Source organism: Filobasidium floriforme (assembly GCF_021052385.1).
Source record: "Filobasidium floriforme strain CBS 6241 chromosome Unknown HD553scaffold_24, whole genome shotgun sequence".
NCBI classification, from domain to species: Eukaryota; Fungi; Basidiomycota; class Tremellomycetes; order Filobasidiales; family Filobasidiaceae; genus Filobasidium; species Filobasidium floriforme.
Window position 1 is genome coordinate 448,641 of NW_025763645.1, and position 19,006 is coordinate 467,646.

At 52.8% G+C, this 19,006-nt stretch overlaps 6 protein-coding genes across 6 annotated transcripts; 3 read left to right on the forward strand and 3 right to left on the reverse strand.

Moving 5' to 3' along the window:
* Positions 1-110: 110 nt before the first annotated feature.
* On the reverse strand, positions 111-2,404 carry HD553DRAFT_332553 (general substrate transporter; the record flags this gene model as incomplete). Its single annotated transcript, XM_046182066.1, has 9 exons — positions 111-302; positions 365-452; positions 525-925; positions 1,001-1,348; positions 1,416-1,518; positions 1,579-1,655; positions 1,728-1,956; positions 2,024-2,106; positions 2,168-2,404. The coding sequence occupies 9 exons, from the start codon at positions 2,402-2,404 to the stop codon at positions 156-158; spliced, it is 1,713 nt and encodes a 570-aa protein (XP_046033565.1). The 3' UTR covers positions 111-155.
* Positions 2,405-3,040: 636 nt separating this feature from the next.
* HD553DRAFT_318459 (uncharacterized protein) lies at positions 3,041-6,970 on the forward strand. The gene is made up of 7 exons (XM_046180877.1): positions 3,041-3,609; positions 3,669-3,782; positions 3,841-4,435; positions 4,498-5,520; positions 5,584-5,766; positions 5,849-6,691; positions 6,766-6,970. The coding sequence occupies exons 1-7, from the start codon at positions 3,308-3,310 to the stop codon at positions 6,871-6,873; spliced, it is 3,168 nt and encodes a 1,055-aa protein (XP_046033566.1). The 5' UTR covers positions 3,041-3,307; the 3' UTR covers positions 6,874-6,970.
* Positions 6,971-7,081: 111 nt separating this feature from the next.
* HD553DRAFT_131495 (dynactin p62 family-domain-containing protein) lies at positions 7,082-9,471 on the forward strand. Its single transcript, XM_046176592.1, has 6 exons — positions 7,082-7,412; positions 7,475-7,662; positions 7,727-8,544; positions 8,614-8,907; positions 8,962-9,172; positions 9,274-9,471. The coding sequence occupies exons 1-5, from the start codon at positions 7,141-7,143 to the stop codon at positions 9,139-9,141; spliced, it is 1,752 nt and encodes a 583-aa protein (XP_046033567.1). The 5' UTR covers positions 7,082-7,140; the 3' UTR covers positions 9,142-9,172; positions 9,274-9,471.
* Positions 9,127-10,269, reverse strand: HD553DRAFT_131438 (putative pre-mRNA splicing factor). Its single transcript, XM_046176591.1, has 5 exons — positions 9,947-10,269; positions 9,640-9,660; positions 9,513-9,574; positions 9,403-9,437; positions 9,127-9,327 (listed from the first exon to the last, which is right to left on the reverse strand). The coding sequence occupies exons 1-5, from the start codon at positions 10,124-10,126 to the stop codon at positions 9,308-9,310; spliced, it is 318 nt and encodes a 105-aa protein (XP_046033568.1). The 5' UTR covers positions 10,127-10,269; the 3' UTR covers positions 9,127-9,307.
* Positions 10,270-10,365: 96 nt separating this feature from the next.
* On the reverse strand, positions 10,366-13,480 carry HD553DRAFT_318464 (inositol-pentakisphosphate 2-kinase-domain-containing protein). The gene is made up of 2 exons (XM_046180878.1): positions 13,084-13,480; positions 10,366-13,014 (listed from the first exon to the last, which is right to left on the reverse strand). Exons 1-2 carry the CDS (start codon positions 13,259-13,261, stop codon positions 10,448-10,450), a joined length of 2,745 nt encoding a protein of 914 aa, XP_046033569.1. The 5' UTR covers positions 13,262-13,480; the 3' UTR covers positions 10,366-10,447.
* Positions 13,481-13,697: 217 nt separating this feature from the next.
* HD553DRAFT_318465 (armadillo-type protein) lies at positions 13,698-18,478 on the forward strand. Its single transcript, XM_046180879.1, has 21 exons — positions 13,698-13,859; positions 13,915-14,046; positions 14,103-14,161; positions 14,234-14,363; positions 14,459-14,622; positions 14,686-14,835; positions 14,904-15,097; positions 15,180-15,361; positions 15,426-15,649; positions 15,720-15,807; positions 15,881-16,037; positions 16,100-16,299; positions 16,362-16,445; positions 16,513-16,569; positions 16,639-16,878; positions 16,936-17,280; positions 17,349-17,390; positions 17,457-17,585; positions 17,671-17,892; positions 17,974-18,038; positions 18,157-18,478. The coding sequence occupies exons 1-21, from the start codon at positions 13,806-13,808 to the stop codon at positions 18,254-18,256; spliced, it is 3,018 nt and encodes a 1,005-aa protein (XP_046033570.1). The 5' UTR covers positions 13,698-13,805; the 3' UTR covers positions 18,257-18,478.
* Positions 18,479-19,006: the final 528 nt, after the last annotated feature.

Genomic DNA, 19,006 nt, shown 5'->3' on the forward strand with positions numbered 1-19,006 from the left:
GAACACAAAAGCCACTGGCCTGTGGCTACCGGAGAACACATGATTCGCTTTGCGCTTGACTGCATATACAAACATGAAACCCTTGGACACATTGACAACGGAACAAAATTACCACACTGAACACGGCATTAAAGGCAGTCTTCGAAGGTCTGGGGCTAAGCGTTTGCTCGAGCCTCGGTAACCGGCCTTTCCCCGTTCCTCTCCTGCTCAGCGTACATCGCCTTCTGCGCATCCGTCACGTACTCCCTGAACCTCCAGGCCTTGACCTTCTTCTCGAACATCTCGTCCAGCTCAGCGGCGGTCTGCAAGTGACTTTTGGGTCAGGATTTTGAATGGTCTTGCCGGTACAGAACCGCAGACTCACTCGTCGAGAGGTATCGGGCATGATGAAGAACGAGCCGATTACCAGAGGCGCCGACACTCCGGCAAAGAAAAAGGCCGTTTTTAGACCCCTGATGATAATGATTCGTCAACATCCACCTGAAGCTGCTTCACTTGATCCCTTTCAGTCTTAAATCACTTACCAGTTGGCAGCATCCTGGCTGATCATGTACGGCACGGTACTGTTGAAGAGCAGTCCGAAGAGGACCCCTCCGCAAGCGGCGAATCCGGCGGTCTTGGTTCGAAGTCGACTTGATCCGGCTTCGGCGACATAGGACCAGCCGAGGTCTCCCAGGATCGTCGACGCCATTCTCCATACCATGCTTAGAAAGACGACGAAACGCTCTACCGAGCCTGGCATGTTCTTGATCGCCACCCCGAGCGTTCCGATCAAGATCAACGTGATCCACGTGATACAAGCCGACCACATGAAGAGTGTTCTTCGGCCAAAGTAGTCGATGATGACCGCTCCGACGAGGGTGATCCCGATGGATACGATAGCTAGGAGGACGGTGAAGAGGAAGGGATCGGCAAAGTTGGCCATCTATACGTGGTCTCCGTCGAGGTCAGCTACAGAAACCTACGAGAAGCCGGATTTCCTCGACAAAAATGCGCTCACCTGAGCAAAGTAACTCGAATAGCTCGACAAGACGGCCAGTCCTGTCAACTGCTGGACCGCCGCCGGCATGAACGCGATCAAAGTCCTCCGTCCATTTACCCCGACAAAGATCTCCTTGGTATTCTTGATCGTCTGCCAGAAAGATTCCTCCCCACCTGTCATCTCCTTGCTCCGTTTCTGTTCGAGTTCGACCGTCTGACGCAGGAGGCCGTAGTGGAAGTCGACATCGTATCCAGGGATCCCTCCGTTCAGGCGGTTGACGATGGCGCGGCCTCGATCGTGCTGTCCTCGCGCGGCGCACCAGAAGGGAGATTCGGGGATGACGAGGTAGATAATCGCCATGAGACCCTAGTAGGGGTGAAACCACTCAGCGATCGGCTTTCGGTAGTTTTCTCAAGCACAACTCAGGTCTTACCAGCATCCCCCATTCGGAATAAATGAGGGGTAAATAGATCAAGGGGTTCTTGTCCCTCATCGCCTTCAAAGCGCTTGTCGCACACAGCTGGCCGAGACCATACCTGTAAAAGGGTTACCGTCAGATATTGCCCTTCGAGATCTGAAAGGCCGACATCGCTTACCAGACAGAATAGAAGAGGAGTAGAAATCCTCGAGTTCGGGGAGGAGAGATGTCTACCACGTACGACCCCGTCAAAAACTGCAAGTTCCATTAAAACTTTAGCCCAACAAGCCCTCAAATATCAGAGATTGAATCTTTCTAAGTACTCGCCTGAACCGAGCCGACCGCAAATCCACTGAATAACTTGGCAGCCAACCAAGTCTTCCACGTCCTTCCGAACGATTCTGCCGCGATCCCCGCAGCGAGGACGACCCAGAGTACGTAAAACCCGACTTTACGACCGAATCTGTCGGCGATAAGATGCATGGAAAGCATGGCGGAACCTTGGGCTGCGGATTGGACACCGCCCCAGACGGCAAGGTGTTGCGGGTCAAGAGCTCTGTACGGTGAAAGCGAGTGAGCGAGGTGATTCTCTCGTAGGGTCTCCGAAGTGGGTGAGGATTTACAGCTTGCCTGTCTTGCTACTGATAACCGACCCATACTGCTCGATGAACCCAGTATTGGCGATGATGTTACCGGTAATGGCGATCTGCCATGAACCAACAAAGTCAGCAGGAGCTCATACGCCGGATAGGCAAGACTTGACTCACTTGATAACCGTCTGCCGCTGCGCTGAAAGCAGCAAGAAGCGCCAAAAAGGTGGCCTTCTTGAATAGGGTGATGGTCTTGAAGAAGGTCAACTCCTCGAAAGGCGATTTCTGGACGACGTCCTCTGAAGCAGCTGCCGCATCCTTATACTCTTCGTGCAGCACTTCAGCCTTGATGTCGTCATCGGCGTAATCTTGTTGCTGAATGGCAATGGTGTCGGTTGGCTTCTCGTTGGACATCTTGCTAGATTGGAGATTGGCTACCAATGACCTGCTGATGAGAGGGCTTCGCGCACCGATTACACAAGCGGGCGCATTCCTTTCTACCCGACCATCTTGTACCACTTCGAACGTCGAGGACGGGTCAAAGTTGCACCTCTTCCCGGACCAATGTCTCGCCGTATTGACAGACTCTGATCGCAAATCTAGGTCACGAGATGAGTGTCTGTCTGACATATCAGGTCGACTTCATCCCGTATACATCTTGCGCTTGGCATTCTCGGACCCCGGGAATTTGAGGTCTGTTCCCCTCACGGCGCTTCTGGTGCTCCGTGGGGCATCTTGAGGATGTCTGTCCCTCCATACTGTGGAACAAAGATATACCGCATGGTGGCCATGCTTTCCGTGTATGCTAGTCCTAGATTCTCCGAGTGTCAGTTCAGCAGCAGGGGGAGAACAATCGATCGTTTCGTCCTGGCGTTTTGTCCTTGGCGAGATCTGAAACGGAAGACGCGGGCCGGAGCCGGAATTGCCACGTCACACCCACGATTTCTCCGCGCCACCTGCACAGGGCTTTGAACCATCACCGACCCGACCCGCTAAACACGACCGACCTGCATGAGCTGCATGCAGCATTTCGCACTTTCGTATGATGATATTAGCCCGTAACCATAGCCCCGGACCATATGGTCACGGTCGCCAAGCCTTTGATTCTCAGTCTCTTTCGGTTGGTTGTTAGACCGGCCACAGGATGAACATCGTTGCGATGCGTAGGACCGGGTCAACGACGTCCCGCGTTCAACGCCGACATGAACGATCGAATGTCACTTTAGGAGATCATGACCAGGTCTGATCGACCAGGATGCTGAAAGTTGAGATCAATTCAAGAGGGTCAATCATATCCATGAAACAAATTCCGCAAACATGGCTCCGAATCCCCTCACTTATCCGTCTTCCTCGAAACCCTTTACCAAGGATGTCTTCCTCGATCCACCGAGAGAATACCGAGGTGCACCTTTTTGGGCATGGAATCACAAGCAGGAGGAGAAGGCGACCGTCGCTCAGGTGGAACACTTTGATGAGATGGGCATGGGAGGATTCCACATGCACACCCGTGTGGGGCTGGATATACCTTATATGGGCGACGAGTACATGAAGATCGTCAAGTCGTGCGTGAACAAGGCCAAGGAGAAGGGGATGTATGCGTTCTTGTATGACGAGGATAGGTTAGTCGAGGTATTATCGCACGTAAAAGATTCAAGCTCTGAAACTCTGTCCTTTATAGGTGGCCGAGTGGCTTCGCGGGAGGAAAGGTTCTGGAAGGTCATCCCGAACTTCGAGGCTTGCACATCCTGTTCACACCCTGGCCATACGGAAGCGAGCTCCCTTATCCACCAGTGTGGGTCAGATCGATAACCACTTCATCTATCAATCCACTGACTCTCATTTTTGTACAGGAGGGTTGAGGTTGCAAACGCCTACCCTGTTCGTAGCGAACGGGGCTTCCTCCTAGCCAAATACGACATTGAGCTCTCGGACGGTCAGCTCGTCTCCGCCAAACGCCTAAACGACACCGAAGAAGCTAAACATACCGTTTGGTATGCGTACTGCGAGCCGAACCCAGACTCGGGGTATATGGGCGATCAGACCCTTCCGGACCTGCTCAGCGTGGACATGGCGAAACGGTTCATCGAAACCACTCACGAGGTCTACAAACAACACGTAGGGGATGAGTTCGGCAAGACCATCCCCTCAATGTTTACGGACGAGCCGCAATATTGCCCTATATTTGGATTGAACAAGGCGGACGGAAAACAAGAGGTGTTCTTACCCTGGACGCCGAAGATGGAGGAGGAATTCAGAGGAGCTTATGGAAGGAATATCACAGACAAGTTGCCGGAGATTGTATGGGATACCAAGGATCAGGAGGTGAACGTCGTGCGGTACCAGTTCATCAACCTCTTGAGCGAGATGTTTTCGAACAATTATCTCGGCACGATCTCCCGTTGGTGCGAGGAGAATGGCATCGCCTGCACTGGGCATCTGAATGCGGTAAGTGGATACGTCTTTGGTAGAACCTGAGGGATTGACTGACAAGGCCCTGTCGCTATCAGGAACCCACACTGGCGTCTCAAACCATGCAGATGGGAGAGGCCATGAGAGCCTACCGATCCATGCAATTCCCAGGAATCGACATGTTATGCGACAGGACCGAGTACAACACGGCGAAACAGGCACAAAGCGTCTCTCGCCAATATGGTCGCGGCGGTGTGATGTGCGAGATGTACGGAGTCACGGGTTGGGCCTTTACCTTCGAAGGACACAAGGGCCAAGGCGATTGGCAAGCAGCCCTTGGAGTCACCCTGAGAGTGCATCATCTTGCGTGGAGCAGTATGGAGGGCGAGGCCAAGCGCGATTATCCGGCTTGCATCGGGTGTCAGTCTCCCTGGTACAAGGAGTACAAGGCTATAGAGACACACTTTGCGCGTGTCAACGCGGCGTTGACAAGAGGTCGTCCGGTGACGAGGATCGCAGTCATACACCCCATCGAGTCGTTCTGGCTATGTGCAGGACCCAAGGACAAGAACTTTGAAGAGATGGAATACCGTGATCAGGCGTTTGCCAACTTGACCGAATGGCTTCTCAGATCCCACATCGATTTCGATTTCATCTCTGAATCGCTCTTTCCAGACCAAACTTCGGTTGAGGATATAGGAGCGGAGCTGCCCGTAGGTCAGTGTTCGTACGAGGCGGTCGTTGTTCCCAATATGCGGACGATCCGCTCGACAACATTGGTGCGACTGCAAAAGTTTGCGGCGAAAGGCGGAAAGGTCATCTTCGCCGGAAGTGTCCCCACGCTTGTCGATTTGAAGCCTGTCGACCCGCCTCTTTCGGTATCTGGATCAGTCACCATCCCTTGGTCAAAAGCTCAAATTTTGGCGCAGTTACAACCTCTTCGCGATATCGAGATGGTCATCCGAGAATCTACGCTCTACCGGACGCAGGGCTACCGAGCGGATAGTCTTTTCTATCAGATGAGGCGTGATGGAGCGGAGCAATTCCTCTTCATCGCCAACTCTGATCGCAAGCAAGCTTGTCCGGTAGATGGTATCATCAGAGGAGAATGGACGATTGAGGTGAGATGTCTGTCAAGATGGTCGAAGTTTGCAACAAATTCATATCGTTATTGGCGATATCAGGTGCTCGATACGTTGTCCGGGGATACCTGGAAGCTCGCTGCACAGCAAGGTGGAGGCGAGACGCGGTTCAGCTATTACTTTGACGGATGCGAAAGCGTCCTCTTTCATCTAACGCCCGGGAAATCTTCCGATCAGGCTCGAACTCAGACCGTCTTGCGGAAGGATTATAAACAGGTTGCAGATGTAAGTGGCAGCCCAAATTATCGTTGCGCCCATATACTGAACATTGCATTCGGCCTGCTTTCGACCTCGTTCGGATTTGTAGCTGGTACTGGAGAATATTACGTTTTCGGAGCCGAATGTCCTGCTTTTAGACTACTGTTCACACCGGTGGAAAGACGAGGCTTGGCAACCGATCGAAGAGGTCTTGCGGATCGACCAGGCGCTCCGAGCTCGGCTAGGGTTCTTTATCAAAGGTGCCAAGTTTAGGCAACCTTGGACCATCCCCCTTGACAAGAGAGCTCCTGCTGGGGTTCTCATGCTCAAGTTTGCTTTCGAGAGCGACGTCGACGTCTCTAATATCAAATTGGCAATCGAAAATCCAAGCGACGTACGGATTCAGCTGGACGACCGAGCGGTCTCGTCTGATTCGGACGGATGGTGGGTGGACGAAGCGATCCGGACCATTCCGCTGCCGGACATTTCTCGCGGGCAGCACATTATCACACTGGAATATCAGTACGGTGCGCTGACCAACCTCGAGCGGATCTACCTTTTGGGCGACTTTGGAGTTTCCTTGCATGGCCGCACGGCTCGCATCGTGCCCGTTGACAAGCGCCGCATCGAATGGGGCGATCTTTCAAGGCAGGGTCATCCTTTCTACACGGGGAACGTGCACTATCACTGCTCCGTGGACATCGATGACGAAGAATCGACCGCCTTAAGAGTAGCCCGTTTTACTGGAACTACCGTTTCCATCGATGTGGATGGCAAGCGTGCCGGTCTTCTGATCCACGAACCGTTTGCGCTCGAGCTCAACAAGTTGTCGCCAGGAAAGCACAAGGTGGATGTTACCATGTATGGGAATCGTCACAATGCCTTTGGGGAACTCCATCTCGTACCCGGCAAGACGAACTGGATCGGCGCAGATATGTGGCGCACAGAATTCGTGAGCCCATTTGTTGTCATCTCGTAGAGATGCTGCTGGAGCTGATCATAGCAAGCCTTGCTCTGGTAACCCAGGACTGGTGGACAGAAGAGTATGCGCTCGATTCTTTCGGGATCCTCAATGCGCCCCGAATGTTGAAACCCGGAAAGGAAGTTTCCAGACTGCCTCAGAGACGGGGCTGAAGATATGGCGATGACCCTTGCATGACCTATCTGTAATCGCTGTAACGAATGTTAGGAATGCAGTATGACGAACAAATGAAACGAAATGCGACCGAGACAAAGTCAACATTCGGAAGCAAATTTGTGGTCGATTGATGCGCTGATGCCAGTCTGAATTGTTCTCTGATTCAAACATGTCCTGAAAACCAGTTCATTCCCTCGGCTGTAACGTCCTGATCCTAGAGACAAAACCTTACCCTTGATCGACCTCGATGCATCTGGCCTAGCATGAAAGGTGCTCACATCTCGTTTCCGGACTTTCACTGTCCTCATCAACACACGGCCGCATCATCTTCGTCGTCTGCGCAAGGAGCCGAGCTCGGTCCGCCCTCGAATCCTTCTTCAGGCTACAATCTATTTCCGTTGGGCTCTCTCTACTTTTGCGATCACTGCGATGCCATCCGGTGTCCATCCTGCGTGGCGGAAGAGGTGACGACGTATTTCTGCCCAAACTGTTTGTTTGAGGTATCGAGCGGGAGTGTCAGAACAGAAAAGACGCGGTAAGTTCTGACTGGAAGATATCTCAGGGGCTAGCATTGAAACCATAACTTCGCTGTCATAGATGCGCAAGGAACTGTTTCCTGTGCCCTGTTCCAGCGTGTACATCGGTACTTGCGGTAACGGCGACGGCAACACAGAATGACGGCTCGGATCCTGCATCAAGCTACGTGCTGAACTGCCCGGCATGCCGGTGGACTAGCTCGGAACTGGGATCAAGATGGTGTTTTCAGAAGCCAAGCGGGATCGGCCGTACGTCTTCTTGCTGACGGTGAAAGAAGTCGTCTTAGCTGATCAACCGAATTTCTCTCGATAGACCAGGTTCTTGATCGGGAAAAACACAACCCAGAAACGCTCGAATTTGATGCCTTACAAAACCACTTTGACCGGTATTTACATACCCTTCGAACGGCTCTTGGAAACACTCCAGGAGAAGCAACCAAATCCGACAAACAGGCTAGCCTAGCAGCACTGGGCAAAAGACAGCCTTCGCGGAATACCGCTGCTGCTGCGATTGCAGCGAAACTCGCAGCTCGCAAAGTCAGCGAGTCGAGATTCTTCACCAAGACCGAGGACAAGATCAAGCCGAAGAAACCCAAATTTCTACCGATGCCGAAGAGCGAGGACCCACCAGACTACTCTACCAAGCGCAGCTGCACGGCCGAGGCTGATCTTCGCCTGGCAGCGATGAACGCTGATGAGCAAGCGGAAGCCGAGCCGGAAGACGAGATTATCGCCCGCCTGCGAGCTTTCGATGGGCTCGGCCAGGATGCTTTGGATACCCCAGTCCCTCTCACATCTACATGGGACATGCCTTTCTCCCCATCGACCTCGATCAGCCAGTTGGTCCCGGAGAGAATGCCTCTTCGTGCCAAAATGTCGAAACGATGCACGGCTTGCAATCACACTCTCATCCGACCTGAATCGAAAGCTACCAGCTTGCGTTGGAAGATCAAGACACTAGCATCTACATATATTCCAGCTATCGAGCTGGGCAACAGACGGAAGCTGATCGATCGAGCTGGTGGAGAGGGTGGATCGGTCAGCGTGCGAAGAGCGTCAGGGATGGGTACAAGCAGAGGATTGACAGAGGAAAGAGAAACATTATATCTACCGTTGGTCAAAGATACAACAGTGAGTCTCGGACGATACCCGAACCATTCGCCAGGTCAATCGTACTCATCGTCGTCATATTTCATGCAGTACGCCTATCAATTGGCATTCACAAACCCCCTATTAGAAGCGACAAAGATCAAACTCGTAGTGAGGCAGGTGCAACCTACCTCGCAGCTCAAAATATCACTTCAAGACACTAGCTTTGATCTGGGTGCCTTCTCCGAGCCATGGGAGCTGGAAGCAGAGGCTGGTCAAGCCAAGAATCGGACCCGGTCTGCCGTCACTACCAGGCCAGGGCGAACCGGTGTCGAAAGGAAAGGAAACGTTACGAAGGTGCCGTTCGGGGCCCATGTTGGGAATCAGGCCTTGGCTAGCCTTCAAGTGGGTCGTCCGGCCACTTTTGATCGGAACTGCAGCTGAACCTTTCTGTCATAGTTCGATCTCGATGTCGACTTTACGTATCAAGCGGACGATGTAACCCAACCGGAAGGAGCATCGGAATTGCCGCCAACTCAACCATCAGAAGAAAAGCCTGCTGCGACGATCTGGAAGACCTTTACGTTCCGAGTACGAGTGAACCTCGGCCAAGTCGAGAGACACTTTGCGGAAGCGTAGCCAACTGTAATGAAAAAGACTGTCCGTGAAGGTGAATATACCCATACCAGAGATCTGAATGTGGGGAGCGCGGAATTTCCCGCTATCCCTGTGCTTTGTCCATAGCTGACGAGCGAGGTCGAATTCGTAAAGGATGATACAAGGCCATGATAGTCACAATTCAAGCTTATGCAGCGTTACGAAGCACTGCGAGGGTCGAAAGGCAAGAGATATGGTGTCAATATGCTTTTATAAGATACTTGCAAGGCATCATCAACCCACCCAAGATCACGGAATCTCCACGCAGAAACATTTTACTATAATTGATAAGAAGGCTTGAGCTTAATCCTGTAATATCGAGAGAATCTCATAGGCTTTTGATATGAACTTACGAGATGAACCGGTCCTTGTTGACCGGCTTCTTGCCCTTTCCTTTCGGCACCTCGGTCCACATCTGTACATTCCGTTCCCAATATTAGCTCAGTGACAACGAGTTCCGCTAGCTCTGCTTCGGTTCACCTCTTTGACGTTTTCCAAAACCTAAAGAAGCGTACAATAACGTCAGCATCGAAGCTTCCGACTACGTCGTCTCGAGAGGGCAATATGAAAGCGAGAGATCCTGCGCAGGGTTTCCTTCTGACAACCAAATCGGCGATGTTGACATATTGTCTCCACCGGTTTGCACACCGTCGTGATGCTGCTTGGGCCAGTGCATTCTCCTCTTTCGCTTCTCTCTTCGAGCTTTTCCAAACGACGTAGGTTCTCGCTCGACAGGGTTGCGAATCAAGGGGAAAGGTCGCCGATAAAGAAAGGAGGATCCACTCACCATGTTCGCGTGTCTGTCAAACGCCTTCACTCTTGCCAACAACTTCTTGTTGTTCCTCAAACTGATCAGGACCTGCGTGTTGTTCCTAACACTCTGCTGCAGGACAGATAGAGGACCTTGAGAGATCTGCTGCTCCTCCAACTCCTTGATCTGACCCTCATCCATATCCGACTTGGCCATGTTTTCGAGTTGACTTCAAACGGCGACCGCGTCAGCTGTATAGGCCGATCGATGACCGCTCGCGCCGTGCCCACCTCATTTTGTCGGCCTTTCTGTACGATCAGGAGTGACTATGGCCAATGATCTCTAAATTGAACCGGTTGTGAGCCTTTATGAAGACCAGTCGTTGCTGCGCACATCTGTCACGATATTCACGAGATCATCATCAACAGGGAGCCGCGCGGACGCGCTTATCGAGATGATGCGCTTCTGACATCGCCATAGCGTGAATGCGTGTGACATCTTGGCAGACGATTATAAAGTATACCTACAAGCATTCGTCTACATATAACCGATAGAGTCTAGCTCCCTACGCATCCTGTTCAATGCCCTTTCTACCTGTGCATTTCGCTCCCTCAGCTGAGTAGCTTCGTTTCGGTGGGTAACCGAGTCCTTCTTTGACTTTTCGAGTTCGGTTCGAGACCTAAGCAGTTCAGTATTCAAAGCTGCGACCCGACCCGCTTCTTTGAGATCGGGGCGGACGTAGCGAGGAAACACAAGTGATCTCCCGCTGTAGCCTCGCGATCCCCCGGCACCGCACGGTATAGCCAGTGCTCGATTGCGAATCGCTTTGCAGAGGTCTTGATCCTGCTTCCACCACTTGTTCAAGTTCGCCATAGGCTTTAGATCTAGGTCGACGAGCTGGACCGTGGCCGCGGATTGTGGGACACGTCCCGCCAACTCAGCCAGGTTCCAACGTAGAATGATGGAGCAGTCTCTGACGATAGCAGCCAACGAGATGCCGACACAGAGGCTTCTCAAATCCTCCGACTCTCGCAACATGTGCGGACTGACGTATTGACCAGTTGCGTCTCGTCGAAAGCGATTTTGGCACACTTTCGTAATTTCTTCCGTCTGCGCGCGGTGATTGACCAGATCAAATGGCTGATCAGGACGATTGCTATGCGGCCCGACAATGCAGCCAATGGCCTGGATGTCGACCAAGTCGAAGCGTTTCTGTGTTTCGGCGAGGACGTCCAGAATCTGACTGTCGCTTAAGGCGTCGTGTAGCAACGTCGTCAACGACGCAGGATCGCGATAATCAAGGTTGTATCTCGGCGGATCATCCGGTTTAAGCAATTCGCCGTCGACGAACACTCTCATGTTGTTGCCTGCTGTTCCCGCTTTCCATGACTCTGTGAGACAATCCAATGCCCGGAAGCGTGCGGAGAACTGGTTGCTATACAGGTCGACGGGACAGAATGCGTATCTGCACGCTTTTCCCGGCGGCAGCTGCGATGTGCGCTTCATGCAATACTTGCAGACAGAGGTTTTGATCTCCGCATACCTTGGATCCAGTCCATGAGGGACGGGAACGTACCCGGCCTTGGGTTTCAATTCGATCGCGAGTTGCGCTTTTCCGCCAATGACGTTTTCCGTGACGACGACGAGTGACTCTGGCTCAAGGTGTGCACCTGTCACTCGGCGTGCTTCAGGCCGCGCAGTCCAGGTCAAAAAATCCAACGTCTCGATCCACTCGGGACGGACCTTGACCCGCCAGATAGCAGGCAAGAAACCCCGCGCTCCCGGTGATACGGCCTCGAAGACATCTGGCAGCAACCAGTCGTGCCAGTAGTCGTTGGTCGACTGCTCCTCGCGACTGGCGAAGGCGCTTTGCTTCCTGATACGTAATACCTTGCCGAGAAAGACGGGGTCGGTTCCCGTATAAACAAACACCACATTGGCTCCACCTTCGGACAGATACCTCCAGACTGTGGGGTTAGTGAGAGCGACTGGAAGATGATCAGAGTTGATGTCCGCGGCTCTGGCAGTTCCGTCTAAACGCCTTTGAGCCTCCTGACGCTCCTGTGTGTCATCCTGCTGAGTTCGCTGACGTTTGTCGCGATGACTGTCCGGACCACGTTCTCCCAGAAAGGTAATTTCGGGATCGCTCAAGTTATCTGCTTGAGCAGGTCTCTTCGAACCTGAGGCAGCCTGTGTGGGTTGTGATTTCGACTGTGACGCGGCCCACCTGCTTGCGACCTCGCCAAAGGCTTCGCTGAGTTGCTGCACTGTCATGCTTGGAGCAGAGGCTGTCGTGGTGACTGCGTTCGTTAGAGGCGCAACCGTTGTGGACTCGGGATCCAGGTGGCTAGCTGCTGTCTCTGACGATGTGTTTGACTGAGCCTGGACTGTGGCCGTTGCCGGGGCCGATATGGGTAGCGAGCTAGCGAAGTTTGGCGGATCGTCGGGTGGCGGCGTGAGAGGGGAGCTCGGTGCGCGAGCAGGCATGGCGGATGAGATACGGGGCGTCGACTGAGTTGGAGTGGCCATTGAAGCGGGTGAAGTACTTGTCGGTATATCTGGATTGGCTTGCGAAACAGGTGCGGCGGGTGTCGAGACGGGTGGGGACGGTACGGGGACAGGTGCAGTGGGTGTTGAGACAGGTGAAATAGTTGCTGAAGCAGGCGAGGTATTTTCGTCCTTGACCGAATTGTTCTCGTTCTTGACAGCGTTACCGGGCCGGATCTTTTTCTGAGCCAACAATCGTTGTCGAGCAGAATTCCAGCTCCTGGTCGTGCGAGATGTAGACGTTGTGGATGATTCCGTAGGAGTTATTTGATGAGCATCTGCTGCTAGTGATGACGATGTGGTCGGGTTGCTACCGGATCCGACTGTTGCTACCTCTCGAGATTCGGGCCGAGGGTGATTAGACCCTGAGCCGGATGCAATAGGCTGAGCTGGAGTCGCTCCGAATGGTGCGGGAGCAGGTGAGGCTTGAGCGATCTTGTTTGTCGATATCGCAGCTTTCGACTCGAGAGGAGTTCCAGCCTCACTAGCGGAGGATGTATCGGCTGATCCTTTCGTGACGCCGTCCGCCTGATAGCCGGCGAGCTTGTCCTCCCATTCTGCGAGACAGTCGTTAGGATGACGCCGATGAACATGAACCGCCAACAGACAGGAAGCATTGCACCTACGGAAGTAGTCGCAGGATGACGGCCTGAAAGCACAAGAGTAGAATGCTCTACCGTTGTTTGATGGAGTCTTGCTGACGGTCCTCTTTGCAGTTTGTCCATGCCCAGGACAGACCGGCACCTCTAACCCATGGCTTTGAGCGGCAGTTTTTGCTTGGGAAGCAGTCTGTGGTATTGCCATCCTGAGCGCGACTCGGCGCGATATCAGATCGCCAGGGTGTGCGTCAATGATCTAGTCGTCAGAAAAATGACGGAATTGCAGGATTCGGCGTTGTGCGAAGGGTCGGGCAATTCGACCACGCCTTGTCGAGATCCGGTGTCGGTCCACGGCCACAACGGTTATACCTAAAAGCTTGTGTATATACTATTTCATACCGGCTGGTTATGAGCGTAATCTCTTCTGATCTCGTGAATGACAGCTTAGGTTCAGTGCGTACTGCAATTCCTCTGTACATATCCAAACCCAGGGCAAGTAGCGGATATGCTCTTGACATTTGCTTCCGTTCTCCGGCCCCGGTCAGGTATTACGGCAGCGGAACAGCTCTCGATTCTTGTTGTCTTTGTCGTTCCTTTCATCTCGACACTCGTACGCTCAACGTCTCTTTGTGCTTGCGGATGGACGAACATATCACACAAGCATCGAGAGTTGGAGCTCTTGCATACCCACATATAGGCTTAGGATCTTGTCGAGCTGCATTCTCACTGTCTGTTCCATCAACTCGAACATGGCGTTGCAGATGCCGGTAGTCTCCCAGCATGACCTGGATCAAGTTGCAACGGTAAGAGACCGTCTTTAGCTCTATCAGCGTATTTACTAACTTTCGCCACTCGAAGATGATACTACGTCTGCATGCTCCTGAGAATGCTGGTAATCCCGAGCTAGCCCAGGTAATGCAGAAAGAGCTGCTAGCTGTGTTCGAATCAGAACAGGCCTGGGGTCTGACTGAAGGCTTACTGGAACACCCAGTAAGAGCTCTTTGTTCGACTGGTTCGACGACTAGCTGATTTCTGTAATAATTCAGAGCGCTATCGTCAGGTTCTCCGGCGCTCAAAACGCCCACATCAAGATCTCACGGTTCTGGTGAGTCAGCTCATTTCTGGATGATCCGTCGTTCATAGCTGAAAATACTATCGATATCGACATCGTGCTCAGGGAAACGCTACCGCAGGACTTGCAACCCGTACTGCTTCAACAGACCTTGACCCTGACCAGTCGAGCGGCATCGCCGGACTCGCCTTACCGGAACGAGAACAACATCGTGCTCAGAAAACTCTTCAGTTCCGTAAGTCTCCTCATGCCTAAACTCCCTGCAGTCTAGCCGGTTAGATTCGAGCTGACGACAATGCTGTATACCAACCTCATGCCTTATGAACTTAGCTAGCCAGCTTGATCTTGCGTCTCACTCCTGAACAATGGTCAAATCCCTTACTTCAAGTGCTTACAACGTTGGCTGGTCATCGGGTATCTCGAGCTCTCATCTTCGAGTGGCTGGAGATCGCTATCAGGGACATACAGAGAGGAGCTCTTGTCGAGCCGAGAAAGTAAGCAGCCTTTGGAGATGATAGTCCTACCATCGTCTTGGCTGTGGCTGAATTGTCAATCAGGTCAAGGCTGTCTTCAGCGATATCAAAGGAGGTCCCGCTCGTACTTAGCACAGTAGTGGAGACCTTGACCAGCCCGGCTCCGGATCCAGCAGAGCTAGAAGCAGCCTTCAAGTGTTTGGAGGCTTATATCGAATGGGGTTTGACATCCGAGTGAGTTACCATACCATGCAATGAGACCAACGCTTAAAAGCTTACGACAATGCTCATACCTCTTGAAGGGAGATAACGAATCTCTTGCCGACTCTGCTTCAACTTCTAAACACGCCGCATATGCCTCAAGCTATCGGAGTATTGGTAGAGATCTTGACTGGTTCTGTCTTCAAGGATGGAAAGGCAACCAAATTCACTACAGAACCCATACTCGACTGGATCAGCCAGCGAGGTAGCGCGATCACAAAACAGGCCGCCGCAAGTGAGTCATTGCGATCGGGTTGGCCTCAAAAGAGGGTACGCCTAAAGCTTGATTTCCTTGATTTCGCCTTTGTTGCTGGTAGATGAGGATCCGGACTCGGAAGAGGTCGTCAGCATGACCAAGCTGGTAGACGCCTTGGTAGACCATTCTTCTGACTGGATGGCTCGCCGGACGACCGATCCGAGGGTGCAGGCGTTTTTTGGCGTCATGCTCGACCTCACGGGCTTCCCTGGGGTACCCGGCCGGGATGAGAACATTAGCGAGGTGTGTTGTACCGGTGGTCTCTGGTAGGAGGATAAATGCGGGCAAGCTGACAGCATTCCGACAGACAACACTGAACTCTTATTCGACGATACAAGAATCGATCATGGATCTTGGGGAGCCAGACTCGAGTGAGACAATGGAAGTACAAAATGTGTCGAAACAGTTCTTCCGGGAGATTGTCTCGCGGATACGGAACAAAGTCCGCTGGCCAGTGGAGTCTCTGAATGCAGAGGATCTGGCCGCTTTTGAAGTATACCGGAGGGATGCGGGCGAAGTCATGATAACGGCGTGAGTGATTTATCTGTAGACGATAGGGTTTGGGTGGAGTAATAAACGCTGATGACCGCACCGTGGATAGGTTTTATGTCTTGCGGGATGATATGTTGCGGGATATATTACATGTTCTGATTGATCAATTGAAAGAAGGATCGGGGGCATCCTGGCAGGTAGGCGGTTCACTCCAGACATCCTCAAGCTCAGCAAAGCATGCTCAATTTGGAAAATTCCGTCCTGTGATAGGAAGTGGAGGCCACGCTACACTGCATAAGATTCGTTTCCGAAGCCGTCCCTATTGGAGAGGAGACGACACTTCCCGTGGTCTTCAGCGCCGACGTGTTTTCACGCCTACCAACAGGAGAAGGCAATCGGATACCTCTGGCCGTGATACGAATGATTCGTAAGCTCAAAAACGATCTCGACATTGTAAATTTACCACTCAGGCTCATGATGATTTATCAGGCTCTTACGAAGAGTGGTTCAAGTATCACAACGATCACGTGGTGCTCGTGTTGGAATACCTGGTGACCTCACTAGATGACCGGTCATTAGCACCAGAAGCCGCTTTGGCTCTCAAATCCTTGTGCGATATCTGTAGGGGAAACCTGACGGCACACGTGGCTTCTTTCGGACAATTACATGGCAAGGTCGCGAGTATGGGTGTATGTATGGCCTCGACTCGCTTTGATATCACCTCATACTGATTTCCATCCCGATTCACTAGCCGGAAGAACAGGTCAGGGTCACCGAAGCCATTGCCAGTGTTTTGCAGGCAATCCCCCCTGCAGAGGCTGTTGATCCGATTCTGGTATGCGAGCCTACCACCTCATAATCCACGGAGCTATGTGCTGCGCTCATGTCAGTGACGGTTACAGACAATAACTCAGCCCGTACTAAATCGGCTGGAACAATGTGTCCACGCGGTTACGCAGGTCAGCGACCCGTTTCTGGCCGAAGATTTATCTGTGCTCATGGTTGATCGTGCTTACACCCCGCTACAGGCTCCTGACGCTGCCAAGACCATCGCCATGCAACAGCTCGAAACGCTAACGGCATGCGCAAACGGTCTGACGCCTTCAGATGAAGACATGTTCGACCTCGAGCCCGAGGAGACGGCTTCGACTAGCCGAGCCCTGGAGACTTGCAGGCAGGACGAGCGATTGGTCAAACTTCGCGAAGGGATTCTCCAGACGGTTTCGAAAGTGATCGAGATCTGGGGTGCCGATGTCGAGGTGGCTTCTGTAAGTCCTGCATCTCTTGCACGTACGGGTTGGATACAGACTAACCAAGGTTGACAGGCCATCAACGGATTCATGAAAGCATCAACGGCGTCGCCGTCAACCCTTACACTCTTGTCATTACCCATCGCTCCTCTCCTCTATCTTATATCGACGGCAGCGCAGCGGAATTATCTTTCCATTTGGCCCAACACTGCCGCCACGTTGATCTGGCGCATGTCACCCATGGTGGGGATCCGACAGAAACTCGCCACACACCTCCACGGTTCGGCTGACCCGATGGAAAGCGAAGAGCAGAGGGAGAAAGCGGCCAAGGATGAGCTGGACGGAACAGTAGCTGGGACTTTAGCGGCCTTGACCTGGGCAACGGCGGAGAAGTTGAAAGATTCCAGAAGCATGCAAGAGGTGAGCCATGCAAAACCGTTACACCGCGAATAACTTCATGTTCTAATTTGCTGCGGCTTTTCGCACAGAATCCGGACATTGCAGAGAGCTTCTTCAAGTTTGCATCAGCTGCAAGTATCGAAAATAAGGCATGGGGTCCGTGTACATCTGTGCTGATCTTTTGTGATTCCACGCAGGTCATCTCGAAATACCCCGCAGCGTTCTTGAAGACTGCGCCGGAGAACCAGTCGGCGTGCATGGGAATGGCCATCCTCGCCCTGAGCGCTACCGAACAGTTTACTCTTCGAGGTGCTATCGAGTTTTTTGTAAGTAATCCAGCTCTATCGGACTTGCCCAGCTTTCAGCCGACTCGCGATCTGACCTTCAGTCTGTTTCATCTTTGCGCCCCAGGTCTCGATGTTGAACACCTCGCGTCACGCCCCACAAGCTCTAGCGGAAGCCTACCTCCCTGTCATCCAGGCTCACGGTCAATCGATTCTCTATTCGTCGGTCTTGGGAGCGGCGCTGACGAGCCCTCGATCGACCATCCCAAATTACGCCGAGTTGATGGTCGCTTTGGTCCAGAGGGTACCTAATGAGACGAGGGATTGGTTGACGGGAATGTTGCGGGATGTGAGTTGGGTCCATCGATCAGAAGCCGTAGAGAGGCGGAGCAGGCGAGGGCTGATGGCGTTCGTCTTCTGCGATATGTAGCCTGGGTACCCTGGCGGTCAGGCAGACGAGGCGTCGAAGAAAAAGTTCCAAGAGACAATGATGCGGTAAGCATTCCTGGCTTTCGACTCCCCTCTTCGAAGACCTCTTTTGCCACCAGGATCAGCAACAGCCCCGCTTGAATCGCTGCTGACATCGACGTAATCTCGCTCTCGTTTCACATAGAGCTCGAACGCCCAAACGCATCCGCGAGGCCCTGAACGATTTCGCGCTCGTCTGTCGTGGATTAGCCGGAACTGCTTATGGCAACGGAACAGTCATGTAGACCCGAAGAAGAGAGTGATGCTATGAAGGAAGGTTTATGCATCGAATTGATGCAGCGGCGATGTCTGATGGGCTATGGTCAAGGAGATAAGGATAAGGTTATGCGCCACAGTGTGATGGTAGGAATATTCACAGGTCGATGAAGTCAGTGTAAGTCAGTCAAGGCAGAAGGACGAGGTTGGAAACCAGATCGGTCGATATGAAACGATACAAGCTGCAAGCCAGCGTTTGCGTCCTGTCGTCTTCCACCCTCGAAACGGTTCCCTCCCCGGCGCCACCGACGTAGGTGTTGCCGCGAGGAGGGTGGAGGGCTACGCGCGAGGGGGATTCCAACCACGTTCGAGCTTTCGCGAAGACCACAGATCCGAGACGGAATCGTCAAAGTACCTCGAGCAGCCGGTGGGAAGAGTGCGCTCTTACCAGTGACCAGACTGTTTCGCTCCGGTCTGTTGACGTAGATGGCAGTGAGCCTGAGTATCGCAGTGGCAGTGGCGCAGTGGACAGGGAGGGTTCGAGGTCTGGAATCTCTTGTCATCATTTTGAGTTTGTCCGAGTTTTCCCGCGCGGTAGCCGTGGCACACTCTTGCTTTCTCCCACGAGGTAATGACGGCATGGGATCTCACTACCGCCTGTGCCCCCCTCTCTCCTCTCTCTCTCTCTCGCGCTCGCTGCGTTTGTTGCCATTTTGCTCTCATAAACATCTTCCCATGCCCCCCTCCCATCCCTTTCAACGACCACCTATTCGCCTGCT

Excerpts from the sequence above, each read along its gene's own strand:
- HD553DRAFT_318459 (XM_046180877.1), top strand. The coding sequence starts at position 3,308 with ATGGCTCCGAATCCCCTCACTTATCCGTCTTCCTCGAAACCCTTTACC. Across the intron at positions 3,783-3,840 it reads GAGCTCCCTTATCCACCAGT|GAGGGTTGAGGTTGCAAACG; the intron begins GTGGGTCAGATC and ends ATTTTTGTACAG. Across the intron at positions 6,692-6,765 it reads ATATGTGGCGCACAGAATTC|GACTGGTGGACAGAAGAGTA; the intron begins GTGAGCCCATTT and ends CTGGTAACCCAG.
- HD553DRAFT_131495 (XM_046176592.1), top strand. The coding sequence starts at position 7,141 with ATGAAAGGTGCTCACATCTCGTTTCCGGACTTTCACTGTCCTCATCAA. Across the intron at positions 7,413-7,474 it reads GTCAGAACAGAAAAGACGCG|ATGCGCAAGGAACTGTTTCC; the intron begins GTAAGTTCTGAC and ends TCGCTGTCATAG. Across the intron at positions 7,663-7,726 it reads GAAGCCAAGCGGGATCGGCC|ACCAGGTTCTTGATCGGGAA; the intron begins GTACGTCTTCTT and ends TTCTCTCGATAG.
- HD553DRAFT_131438 (XM_046176591.1), bottom strand. The coding sequence starts at position 10,126 with ATGGCCAAGTCGGATATGGATGAGGGTCAGATCAAGGAGTTGGAGGAG. Across the intron at positions 9,661-9,946 it reads TTGACAGACACGCGAACATG|GTTTTGGAAAACGTCAAAGA; the intron begins GTGAGTGGATCC and ends ACGCTTCTTTAG. Across the intron at positions 9,328-9,402 it reads TGGAGATTCCGTGATCTTGG|TGCTTCGTAACGCTGCATAA; the intron begins GTGGGTTGATGA and ends CGACCCTCGCAG.
- HD553DRAFT_318464 (XM_046180878.1), bottom strand. The coding sequence starts at position 13,261 with ATGGCAATACCACAGACTGCTTCCCAAGCAAAAACTGCCGCTCAAAGC. Across the intron at positions 13,015-13,083 it reads GTCATCCTGCGACTACTTCC|AATGGGAGGACAAGCTCGCC; the intron begins GTAGGTGCAATG and ends ACTGTCTCGCAG.
- HD553DRAFT_318465 (XM_046180879.1), top strand. The coding sequence starts at position 13,806 with ATGGCGTTGCAGATGCCGGTAGTCTCCCAGCATGACCTGGATCAAGTT. Across the intron at positions 15,808-15,880 it reads GATCGGGGGCATCCTGGCAG|GAAGTGGAGGCCACGCTACA; the intron begins GTAGGCGGTTCA and ends GTCCTGTGATAG. Across the intron at positions 16,879-16,935 it reads CCGATGTCGAGGTGGCTTCT|GCCATCAACGGATTCATGAA; the intron begins GTAAGTCCTGCA and ends CAAGGTTGACAG.